Source organism: Thamnophis sirtalis, unplaced genomic scaffold (genome assembly GCF_051295495.1).
Source record: "Thamnophis sirtalis isolate CommonGarterSnake01/CBP01778 unplaced genomic scaffold, rThaSir2_p1.2 scaffold_14, whole genome shotgun sequence".
Classification (NCBI taxonomy): Eukaryota; Metazoa; Chordata; class Lepidosauria; order Squamata; family Natricidae; genus Thamnophis; species Thamnophis sirtalis.
Genome location: NW_028261394.1, coordinates 20,468,300 through 20,481,449, shown reverse-complemented (window position 1 = coordinate 20,481,449; position 13,150 = coordinate 20,468,300). Strand labels below are relative to the sequence as shown.

At 48.0% G+C, this 13,150-nt stretch overlaps 1 protein-coding gene across 1 annotated transcript in view; it reads left to right on the top strand.

Annotated features, from left to right (window-relative positions):
* CACNG3 (calcium voltage-gated channel auxiliary subunit gamma 3) overlaps window positions 1–12,601 on the top strand; it is a 90,042-nt gene extending 77,441 nt beyond the window's left edge. Inside the window, exons 2-4 of the mRNA XM_014068168.2 lie at window positions 6,825–6,908; window positions 8,239–8,379; window positions 11,123–12,601. Of these exons, the coding sequence (XP_013923643.2) occupies window positions 6,825–6,908; window positions 8,239–8,379; window positions 11,123–11,637 (740 nt within the window). The 3' untranslated portion in view covers window positions 11,638–12,601. The remainder of the gene's footprint in view (window positions 1–6,824; window positions 6,909–8,238; window positions 8,380–11,122) is intronic.
* Window positions 12,602–13,150: the final 549 nt, after the last annotated feature.

Below are 13,150 nucleotides of genomic sequence, written 5' to 3'. Positions count from 1 at the left end.
TATATATATATTTTACAACCCCCGGTATGCCCAAATATGGGAGGAAGATCACTACTTCCATTATTTATCAGCACAAATATAACATATATATAGACATCTCCAATTTTACACGGGAGAAAACCCGAATAACTAGAGACCTACATACTAACACCCGCGAAAACCTCAGAAAACATATATACATACATACATACATACATACATACATATATACACATACATACATACATACATACATATATATACACATACATACATACATATACACATACATACATACATACACACACACATACATACACACATATATGTTGAATTTTATCTATAATCTATTACTAATATCAAACATTGTAAACCACTGTTTATTGCCTTCTAAAAGGGTCAAGGGGTCTGCCCTCCAAAATGTCAGAGGTTTGGAGCCTCCAGAAAGACTTTCTATGAACCCAATAGTCTGAGGTCAGCTCAGGAGATATCCTCATAGTCTGTGTGACGTACTCAGGCTTCCCTTGCCAAGCTGGCTTATGAGTAAGGAGGAACTGCCTGGCGTAGGATAAGGTCCACAGAGTTTGGTTCTGTTCTGGGAGGTTGGTTCAGAATTAATCATGCCACAGATTTAGGGAGGGACAGTTTGGTTCTTGGCGAGCCCAGTGGAAATGTTGCTTAGGGCATCAGAGAAGAAATAACACTTAGACTTACATACCACCCAGAGGTGGGTTGCTGCTGGCATTACTACTGGTTCGGTGCCTGACAAATTTTGTGTGCCCCACGCACATGGGCATTTGCACTTTAAGAGGTCTGCACATGCACACACCATTAAGAAAGGGAAAAAAATACATTTTTTTCAATGAAGATCGTTCTGCGCATGTGTAGAACAGAAAATAAAGACGGTGGCGCCCAGGACAGAACCGGTAGGGTCACGTGTCCGCCCGAGTTACTACCTCTTTGGCCAAACTGGTCCAAACCAGTAGGAACCTACCTCTGATTCACTCCATAGTCCTTTAGAATGGTCTCTGGGTCCACATGTTTCCAATCTTGGAAGGAGGAGTGGGGAACCGGACTTCCAGTTGGCTCCAGAATTGAATGGAGGCTTCTGGTTAGGAGCTTTGTGGCTCTTTGAGTTTTTAAGGTTGCCGACCCCCACCCTGGGTTGTTCCGAAATGTTTTTAAAAATCCTGCCAGAGCTTTGAGGTGAATGGTCAGAGAGTATGCAGCCTATAGATATACTGCACAAACAGCTTAGCCAGGGTGCGTGCAGAAGAGATTTTTTGACAACACACAAAGTGTATTTGTTTAAAAAATAGAAAAGTTATCATCCAAATCACTGTGTTTCCTGAACCTTTGGGGAATTCCACTATGAAGTCCATGGAAATTTCCTTCCATGGGGCACTGGGCTCCGGCCACTGGTTGGAGGAGTCCTGATGTTTTTCCCTATCATTGTTTTGTCGAAGTACACACTGGACCACTGGCTACACAGCTTTCCATATCTTTTTAAAGTGATGGCCACCAAAATTGTCATTTGATCAAGTGTAGGGTTTTTACAAAACCAAAATGTCCCACAGTTTTAGAGTCATGGTGTCAACTTGTCAAGCGTTTCCATGGCTACTATCAAGTCGACATAGAAAAAGGGAGGGGAATTCCATGCATACCTTTGGCCAAAGTTAGATCTCATATTCCTACAGCTGGTGTGTGAAATGCGCATGTTCATAGCCTGCCGTAGCACCTTGTTGGTGGATGTGATTTATGACACAGACAGAAGGGAGGGGATACAGGGGGTGAAGTTCAAACACAATTAAGCGGGAATCAATTTGGGCTTCTTAGAAGACCATGCCAAAATGTTGGTCCTAATAAATGAATAGCTTTCTTTTGAACTTTGTCTTGAGGCTCGTAAATTAATTAGGTCATTCTTTGGAAACTTCACACATGGCTTTTCTTTAGCACTAGTAATCGCTGACTTTCGGGAACGAGTATCTTGGCTCCTACCCAGCTATGACTGTTCTGAATTGTACATTCGCCTTTGTGGTGCTGCAAGGTGGTATTCAGCCGGTTTGGATCGGTTCACCCCAACCAGTAGTGGAAATCGCGGGTGGGACTGCCTATCTCACCCACCCACCCACCCCCGGATCTGTGCCATCCTATTTGGGCAAGCCATGCGCATGCATGCAAGCCATGCACATGATCAAAGTGCATACACGGAAGGCCGGGCGCATGCATGGATGCATGCTTTCATATTTGCGAACTGGTAGGGAAAGTAAGTGAATCCCACCCCTGTTGCTAGTACTGCAAGGTGACAGGATGTAATGGATCATTTCTGGCTTAGAGCTGTTACATTGCAGCTCTCTGGACAAAGCATCTGCTCGGAAAATTTCCCCTCCTGGGACACACCGCAAGGTGAAATTGACAGTGTGAAAATATTGAGCCCAGCGGATCTGCTCTGGGGGCTTCAGGGCTTCCAAGTTCTTATGATCAGTCCACACCTCAAAAGGTGTTTTATCCCCTTCCAGGAAATGCCGCCAAGTTGGGAGCGCCCAGCGCACTACATAAGCCTCCTTTTCACAGACCGCCCACCGCTGTTCGGTCTCGCTGGATTTTTTTGGAAGCATTGGCACACAGTTGTAGGGCAGACTATTAATTTCATTGCAAGAGCACTGCCCCCATGGCCACATCGCTGGCATCTGCCTGAATGATAAATGGGCCGTGAGGGTCTTGGTGTTTTAACACTGGCTAAGCTGCAAACAGGCATTTATGTTTCTTAAAAGTCATTTAGCATTCCGTTGTGAATGGAATGGAATACACATTAGAAGAGACCTTGGAGGTCTTCTAGTCCGGCCCCCTGATCAAGCAGGAGATGAGTCTCTTCTGAAAAGCCTCCAGGGATGAAGCGCCCACGATTTCCAAAGACATGCTGTTCCCCTGGTTAATTGTCCTTAATGTTAGGAAGTTTCTCCTTAATTCCAGGTTGCTTCTCTCCTTGATCTGTTTCCATCCATTGTTTCTTTTCCTGCCCTCTGGGGCTTTGGAAAATAGATTGACACCCCGCCTTCTTTGTGGCAGCCCCTCAAATACTGGAATATTGCTATTAGGTCACCCCTGATTCTTCTTTTCTTTAGACTAGTCAATTCACAGAAATTTACTATTTCAGTGGCTGGGTGGGCTCTTGCAAGGGAATGAACAGGGTTCCCCAAAACCATGCGCCTATCCCGCTGTCATAGAGGAGACATTTGGCACGATGCCCTGCACTGACTTGGAATATTTCTGCCACCACTGATAACAGCCCTGCCCTTGATGTCAACTGCTTAAAGAAGATGCTGGTCCCCAGTGAGGACCCGCAAAAAATCAATCTATCAAAGATGTGAAACTTAACCCAAAGCTCAATGCTGGCATTCTGAAATGTCAGTGGATACAGCGACTGTGGTGTAGGCAGAAGGAGGGGGCCAGGATGGTTATTTTAGTGACGATAAAAAAAAGAAATACTGAGAAAATACCAATGCAGATTCCAGCAGCACTAAATGCAGGGAGCTGAAGACGAGCTGTCACAGGGCCATGACCCAGTCAAAACTGTTTAAAGAAGGCAGCAGGTTTTGAGCTTTACTTTAAGAACCAAACCCCACACCAGTGTTGAAATTCATTTTTTTTACTACCAGTTCTGTGGCGTGGCTTGGTGGCCACAGCAGACAAAGGATATTGCAAAATCCCCATTCCTTCCCACTCCAGGGGAAGGATACTGTAAATCCTCATTCCCTCCCCACTCCTGGAGGAAGGATATTGCAAAATCTCCATTCCCCCCACCCACACACTCTGGGGCCAGCCAAACTACTGAACTACTGAAAATTTCCGCTACCAGTTCTCCAGAACCTGTCAGAAGCTACTGAATTTCACCCCAGCTCCACACCTAGAGGTTGCGAGAGAACTGGAGCCATCCTGGTGCACCTTAACATCAGAATTAATTTGGAGGCTGCTTTGTGGCCGGGTTTTTTCCTAGGTAGGGTGAACTCTAACCATGGCTAATTGGCTGCCATTGCAGTTACCTTGATTAACAACAGGCATTGGGACTGATATTCCTGTCCCTAAATGATGCAGTCATAAAACCCAACCGAATGTGATTGCATCACTCAGCAATAGGAAGACCTCGGTTGCTGTGGTTTAACAAGGTTTGTGGATCATTCAGTGAGTCCAGGGGCCTGGCAGGCAGGTAAATGGCTGCTACAGGTGAAGGAGAGTGTGAGCATCTTACCAGAGTGACTCGCAACTTCCCTGCCAGTTTTGCTAGAGGGAAGCCAGAAGGAAGGTCGCAAAAGATGATCCTAGAACCATCATAATTTGAGCCTACTGTCAAGTGCCCAAATCACGATCATAGCGATGCAGCAAGTAAGTGAAGACTCCTCTGCTTAAAAGCCACTATGGCTAGATTGTAGGCTGATTAAGAAGTCATAACAGACATTGCCACACAATTAATGGGGTGGGGGTGGGGGAGAGAGATTGAACTGTTTACAAGACAATATTACTCATATTGCAATTAGCCCTCGTTCTGCAGAAGGCCACTAGGAAGGCGGGGGATGCAAACCAATAGGTGAATTCAAGCGGAGGAAGAGCACTTTATTTGGGTGGTTTTTCCCTCCTTTATTAAATTATAGAGTGATCCCAAGACGGCCTCTAAGTCCTGCCAACACAGCCCCAGGCTGACCGCCACGATCTCCGGAACGAACATGGCTGTTCGCTGGCCTGATTTGTGCAGGGGCAAGTTTGTTGTGCAACTTTGTCCATTGTTATCACCATCATGGGACGCAGGCTTGAGCAAGATTGTCTCCTTGGCCCAAGGGCAAATTAAATTAGATGGCCAAAAAGGATGATCCAGAAGCAGGACCTCAACCAAAGTGAGTGCTAGGCAGCCAGGGCCAAGAGGCCCAATTAGTATGCACAGAAGACCTTGGCGCTCCGTCCAGAAACGGGGTCAGGCAACTGCTCAAGATGTGGAGAATTAACCCCACCACAGGGCAGCCTTCACCTCCAGCCCCAGAGAATCTCTTGTCTTGATGCAGGAGCTTGATTGCTGCACATGAACTGGGCACGGCTAGCCTAGTGAAGAGAAGGAGCAGGGGAGCCAGGATAGCAGTCTTCTAGTGTTTGGAGGACTGCCACAGAGGGGAGGGGGTCAACTATTCTCCAAAGCACTCAAAGGCCAGACAAGGAATAATGGATGGAAACTGATCAAGGAGAGATTCAACCTAGAAAGACGGAGGAACTTTCTGACAGTGAGATCAATCAACTCATGGAATAGAAGTTGCCTTCAGAAATTGTGGGAGCTTCATCCATGGAAGCTTTCAAGAGGAGACTGGACTGCCATCTGTCAGAAGTGGTGTAGGGTCTGCTTGGACGGGGATTGGACTAGATGACCTACAAGGTCCTTTCCAACTCTGTTAATCTGTTAAAACCTGGCCAAGGTGAATAGTCTATGAAGGTGGGAGCTGCCACAACCTGAGGGCAGGATCATTCCAGGGCTCACTTCAGAGTTAGGAAATCAGCAACATCTATGATTTGGTTTGTCATTGTTTTTGTGGATTATGACTCCAAGTAGACAGATGTTACCTGCACAGCAAAAACCAATCCCATCTGCAGGGAGAGCGGGGAGACACAAGGACAGACGTTACAACAGGGGAAGCAGCTCAAGCTTGCGAGCAACTTAGAGATTTGTGTTATTAAAAATAAAACTGCACTTGCTTACCAGAAGGTTTCTGGCCAGGTACTCAAACCAAGCACAGAGGCCTTTGCTAGCTCTGGGGCCGGTCCAGCTGCACTAGGGTGACTGGGGATGAGGGAGGAGGTTGGTGGGGAGGTAAGCCTGCCTTTGCTTTCAGCCTCCTTAACCCAATTTCAATTGAATTTTAGAGAGATTGCCAAACTTTGCTGTCTCCTCGAGGGATTAATCCTGTTACAACAACAATATCAATTTAAATAAAGGAATTAATATTAAGCAGAGGAACCACTCTGCCGGAAAGCTAGGAGTATGTGATGGGGATGATAATCCAGAAGGAGCCCGGCCAGCAGGGGATGGACTGACATGATGCTCTCAAGGAGTGTGTGTGTGTGTGTGTGTGTGTGTGTGTGTGTGTGTGTGTGTACAGTATATACGTATGTATGTTTACAGTATGTTAAATTCAGCCCATCTCAGGCAACCCTGGAATGTAAAACCCAAGATGTAAACAGCCCACACCACCATAGGCTAAGAACTGCATGAATTGTGCCAGGGGTGACCTTTGCACTTGGGGGTGATTTAGAGGGCCAGATCTGTCTGTATGTCGGAGCTTTCTGTCTCATTTTATTGAACTCTTTTAAAACAATTACAATAGATTCTCCAGGAGGAGAGTTTAACATTTTGAATGGGGAATCGGCAGCTAAATGAATTCTGGACAAGTTTTTGGGATGCTTGCCCACCTTCAGGGGTTGATACAGGTCCATTTTCTCTGCCTGTCCTTGTGGTGGGGCACAGGAGGACTCTGTACAACCCCTGTGGGCTGCCAAAAGGGCAAGAGGTGGGTGATAACGTCAAGGAGACCCTCCTTGTACAAGAGAGCTCACTGTGAACGGCTTGGAGCTCAACCTCCTTGGTTAAAAAGCAGGCATGGCAGGACGTTAACCTTGGGCAGGGTTGTAGAATGGCCTGGATCTGGGAGGATGGATGGTGGCTCTGCATCCTCTTTCCCCACTGCTGGAGCAGGCCGAGGGACCCCATCATCCTAAGATGCAGAGGCCTTGTCAGCCATGGCTGGTCTGGTCCAGCATCCTGGTGCTTCTGAGAGTTTTACATCCCCACCCCCTCTTTCCCCCCACAGGGACCTTCCGAGGAATCTGCAAGCAGATCAACCATTTCCCAGAAGATGCTGATTATGAACAGGATGCGGCTGAGTATCTCTTGCGTAAGTTCAGGGGTCCTGGTGGGGCAAGAGGTGGGTGACTCAGTCAGGAAAGGCAACCATACCAATCTTCTTGGGCGGGAGGTGAAATTAAGATTGAAACAGGGACCCTAAACCCTTTTCTAAGCACTGCATTCCTTCTAAAGCAGTGAGATAACTACTGAAGATTGCCTTCATTTTTAATTTTTGTTAGAGCAGTTTTCCAATATTTGAGAGGCTGCCATAAAGAATAGGGAGTCAACCACTAGAAGACAGGACAAGAAGCAATGGGTGGAAGCTAATGAAGGAGAGAAGCAACCTAGAACTGAGGAGAAATTTCCTGACACTTAGAACAATGAATCAGTGGAACAACTTGCCTCCAGAAGTTGTGGGTGCTTCAACACTGGAGACTGTTAAAGAAGAGATTGAACAACCATTTGTCTGGAATGCTACAGGGCAGGGGTCCCCAACCACCACCACCACTGGGCTGCATGAGCGGTGGGCTGGCACACCCACACAGGGGCAGGCAGTTCAACTTGTAGTCAAGCTGCGTGTGCATTGTGGGAGTCCAGCTGTGCGCAAATATATGTGGGCTGGCCCGCTTCTCATGAAGCCCAGTTCCCCCTCCCTCCCCACCATCCAGGCCAGAGGTGGGTTTCTACCGGTTTGTACCGGTTCGGGCGGACCGGTAGTGATAATTTGGCCTGGGTCGCAGAACCAACCGCAACCCAGGCTGGCCACGTCCCAGAACTGGTTCCCCGGTCTCCTCTGCCATTGCCAGCATGATTTTTAATAGCTTTTCAGGGTCTTTGTGCATGCGCAGAACAATTTATAGTGAACTGCACGTGTGCAAGCAACACACATCGAATTGGTACCAACGCCAGTAGGAACCCACCCCTGAGCCAGGCCATCAAGCCACACAGGTTGGGGACCACTGGCACAGGGTTCCTGCTTGAGCAGGAGGTTGGGCTAGAAGACCCCCAAGGTCCCTTCCAACTCTGTCCTCCTGTCAGAGCAGATAATCCAAAGAGTGCCTCTTCTCTAGCCTTTTTCTCAAACCCAGCACAGGTGGTGTGCTGTGACCTCCAAGCGGCCAGGTGGCTCTGCTGAAAGAGAGAGCAAACAGTCTGATTTCTCTATGCAGGGACAGTGCCTGAAAAAGTCAAGATGGCAGCCACAATGGAAGTCTTTAGGCGTGTGTGACACCTGCAGAATGGGCTTTCACTACACGGTCGCAGCTGTCCTCTTGGCGCCTCTGCAGAGGCTGCTGCCCTCCCTGGGATAGTCTCCAGCCGCCCTTGGCCAGCTGCAACTGCCCTCTCCAGACCCCAACACTCTTCTTGTCTCCCTCCAGGTGCTGTAAGAGCCTCCAGCATCTTCCCCCTCCTCAGTGTGGGGCTCCTGTTCTTTGGGGGTCTCTGTGTGGCGGCCAGTGAGTTTTACAAGAGCAAACTCAACGTCATCCTGAGCGCAGGAATCTTTTTTGTTTCTGCAGGTGAGTCCCGTTTTCACGCAGTTCACAATGGTTGACACCAGCCTGGATCGGGACCATGATATAAGCTTGCAACATTAAGTACTCTGATTTCATATTGGAGCATTTTCCATATAGATACAATAGAAATGGATTACAAAACAATACACAGATAAGATACAGAAGGGGGAGAAAATAAGGCTCACTCATTAATGGTTTGTTTTAATAAACCACAATTTGTTTTTGTGCTTTACAGTAAGTCATAATTTATTTCAACCATGGTTTATTGCCTTGAGCCGCAATTGGCTGTTCTTAGCAGTAAAGGCCTAATAACAGCCTGCAGTTACCACGACTGGGTTTATGTAATAAAGTAAAGCAATCATATTTGGACTTGCCTGTGTGAAGCTAGACAAGGGAAAGCACATCAAAGTATTACATGAGGTCAGTTTTATGGGCTCTATGATTAAGAAGCTGCAAAGAAACTGCAAAAGTAAAAATAAATATTGAATCGCGAGGCTTAGAAAACAGGGATTTCACAGAGTCAGATGTGGAGCTGTGCATATATCATGAAAGGGACCAGAAAGAATATCATATTTATCTTGCCATCAGAATTTTTATACGTGCCTTTTACATATGTTTCACGTCTAATCACAGTTTTCCACACCTTTAAGATCACATCCATGGAACACTGTCTTATCTTCATAACTGAATTAGTAATTAGTAATTTAATAAATTTATATGCCGCCCAATCCCGTAGGACTCCAGGCAGCTTACAAAAACAAGATAAAAGATAAGAGTTAAAAATAGAAAAAGAGAAACAAATTTAAGAACAACACACCATACATTCCGTCTAGGTGGGGCTGGACCTCGTTCATGAAGTCAATAGCCCCAGGCCTGCCAGAATAGCCAGGTTTTAGTGGCTTTTCGGAAGGCCGAGAGAGTGGGAAGGGTCCGGATCTCTACGGGTAGATCGTTCTACAGGGCCGGAGCAGCTACAGAGAAGGCCCTCCCCCGAGGGGCTGCCAGCCGGCATTGTCCGGTCGACGGCACTCCCGGTCCAGGTAGGGCCGCAACTGGTGCACCAGGCGAACCTGGGCAAAAGCTCCCCTGATCACAGCCAACAGATGGTGTTCTAATGTCAGCTGCAAATCCAGGAGGACACCCAAGTTGCGGACCCTCTCTGAGGGGTGTAAGATTTCACCCCCCAGGCTAAGGGATGGAATATCTGGACTATCCTTGGGAGGCAACATCAATAGCCACTCGGTCTTGTCTGGATTGAGTGCAAGCTTGTTCGCTCCCATCCAGACCCTGACAGCCTCCAGGCACTGGCACATCACTTCCACTGCTTCGCTGAGTTGGCACGGGGCGGACAGATACAATTGGGTATCGTCCGCATATTGATGGTATTTAATCCCATGCCGGCGAATGATCTCACCCAGTGTCGGGTGTGAGTCCCTCACCAGAAGGGACTCACACCCGACAGTCTCCGGAGCAGGGATCCCACGAGGGACTAGTGACTCTCGGATGATGGCTGCCACTCCCCCACCCCTTTACTGGTGTCGTGGTTGGTGGAGCATCTGAAACCCTTCTGGGCACATTTCTGAGAGGGGGACTCCTCCCTCTGGGCCCAGCCAGGTTTCAGTAATACATGCCAGGTCTGCCCCCTCGTCTAATATTAAGTCCCGGACGAGGGGAGCTTTATGAATCACAGACCTGGCATTTAGCAACAGCAACCTGAGACCAGGGCCCTGAAATCCATCTTGTGTTTTTCCTGTTGCTTCTCCCATTCCGAGTCTGAACCTCTGCAGTTTTTTAAAAGAAAAACCAGATACAACCTTTAAAAAAACAGTTTTGGGAGATGCTAGCCCACCCTGGCCTTAAGGTGTCTCACCCATTGCTTGTTCTTGTTCCTCTTGATGTCACTTGAATTTTTATTTATTTATCATATTTAAGAACTACTAAGCTCCCTCACAGAGCAATTATGGGTGGCGACCATTGCTAATACTATGTTGAAAACAAAAGGATAAAGAGATCCAATTCCTTCTTTGGTTCCAACAGATGAACTTTCCCACAATGAGGGATCTGTTGCTGCCCTTAAAAAGTTTGCACAAGACAGATCCACTACCAGTGGTGGGTTTCTATTATTTTTACTACCAGTTCGCTTGTGCGTGATGCTTCTGCGCACTGTTACTACGTACCGGTTTGCCTGTTCCGTGCCGAACCGGCAGCAACCCACCTCTGATATCTACTGTAGGTTGACTTCCCTCCCAGTGTCAAAAATAACCAGGATATATAATTCGCCTGGTTCTGGCATCACAACAGAAGCACTTTGTTGGGTCTCTATAATTGCCAGGAAAGTCTGGATGACGGAGGATGATCCTAAATAGATCCTGGATCCAGAAACACCAGGCACCCTGCTTTCAGGCTTGAACACTTTGCCGGTTGTGGTTGCATTCTGCCACTCTAAATGGTGATGGATTCCATTATGGATTGCATAATGGAAATTTATAAATTCTCAGGAAATCCTGCAGGCCTATTTATAGTACCGATGCTAGAAAGGTGTCTGCAGTTTATCTGTGTAAGGAGTGGCTGGGAGATTCTGGGAATTGAAGTCCAGAATCTTAAGGTTGCCAAGGTTTACAAACATTGATTGAGAGCATCAGAAGGACAGCGAGCAAAGTGACAGCAGATGCTGAGCTGGACTGTATCTCTTTTCAGATGCCAGAGACCCAACTTACATTGCCTTGCTCTCTGCTCTTCCTTTCAGGGCTCAGCAACATCATTGGGATCATAGTTTACATCTCGGCCAACGCGGGAGACCCTGGGCAGAGTGACTCCAAGAAGAGCTATTCCTACGGGTGGTCTTTCTACTTCGGTGCCCTCTCCTTCATCATTGCCGAGATGGTCGGTGTCGTTGCTGTCCACATGTACATCGAGAAGCACCGCCAGATCCGGGCCAAGTCCCACTCCGTGGCCCTCCTGAAGAAGTCCACCTTTGCCCGCCTGCCCACCTATCGCTACCGGTTCCGACGGCGATCCAGCTCCCGCTCCACCGAGCCGCGGTCAAGGGACCTGTCCCCCATCGGCAAAGGCTTTAACACCATCCCGTCCACCGACATCTCCATGTTCACTCTTTCCAGAGATCCTTCCAAGGTGACTATTGGGACTTTGCTGAACTCAGAGAGAGATCACGGTTTTTTACAGATCCACAACTCCCTGCCCAAAGAGTTCAAGGAATCTTTGCATAACAACCCCGCCAACAGACGAACCACTCCTGTCTGAGCCCAACCTGTCCCTGGATGGCCTTGGATCAGACCGCTGGAGATGCCGTGTGTGTACAGAGGTGTATCATTGAGACTGCATGTGTGACCCACCCTCCCCTTCGATGGCGTAACCAGCAAAACCTTGTTTCTAAAGAGTAACCCTCGCTGTGCTCCCTGCCCGTGGGCAGCCTAGATCTGAACCGGATGCTGTTTAGGGTGCCACATCCTAAACTGCCAGTTGTTTGGCCGAGTGATTGTGACCTGGGTCTGAATGCACAGGGGGCCCTCAAGAACCCGTCCTCTTTGTTCAGATGCCAAGATGGAATAGCGGGCTTGGCCTTGCGCCAAGGGACCCCGGGAATGATTCTGGGGGTGACCGCTTGGAGGCCCATCAAGAAGGTGGAAAGTGGTGCTGGGGCCCCATAGCTCTTCCTCCCCTGCCCACCCACCCCCACCCCCCTCACCATGAAAACAGCCTCAATCCAGAGGTAGCATCTGGGAACCATCCAAGCATGGAAACACGAAGCCGAGTGCTTCTGAAAGACTTGGGCAATGCCCCCCCTCCTTCTTTTCCAGATACCCCGAAGGAGGCAGGCTCTGGGGGTGAGGCTGTCTGTCCTTGTGTGCATGCATTAAACAGCCTGGAATCCAATTCCCTCCCATGATGCAGGAAGAGAGGTGGCTCTGAGCCGTCTTGGTGGGCTTTGGAAGGGCTCTGTGTTCTCTTGCATATTCAACACTCTTTGTCAAGGTGTAAGGGGCAGAAACGCCCCCTCCCCTCCATTCCTGCCAAAGTTCTCCCAGCGGATGAGCATTTTATGTCACTCTTGGTTCAAGAACCTGAAAAGATGGCTCTGTATCTAGGTAGATGTTTCGCCACACATCTGCTTTTTCAGGTTTAACATTCGTGTACCGCCTATGCCGTGGGATGACCTGAAGCACTTGAGATGTTAAAGGGAAACCAATAAAACCCCATTGAATCAGACTTTGTGTTTGAGCGACTCTTTGTGTAAGGAAAAAAGGCCCCAATGGGACAGGGGGAATCATGTGAAGTCAGGGAAGAGAGGAGGCACAAAGGGGAAGATCATTTCAAAAGGGCCCAAAGAATAACAGAGTTGGAAGGGACCTTGAGGGTCTTCTAGTCCAACCCTCTGCTCCAGAAAAGACCCTATGCTCTTCCAGGTAAATGGTTGTCCAACCTCTTCTTAAAAGCTTCCAGTGATGGAGCACCCACAACTTCTGAAGGCAAAGCTGTTCCACTGATAAATTATCTTCACTGTCAGGAAATTTCTCCTTAGTTCCAGGTTGCTTCTCTCCTTGATTAGTTTCCATCCATTGCTTCTTGTCCTGCCTTCTGGTGCTTTGGAAAATTAGTTGACCCCTTTTTTTGTGGCAGTCCATCAAAGAAGAGGCGGGTCAGCCTATTTTCCAAAGCATCAGAATAAACTTGAATTCTGTTGCAATCTATCTGGGAAATCAAATTTGCAGGCTGTAGGGTTTCCCCCACAGCTTTGGCTATATCTAACTCAATG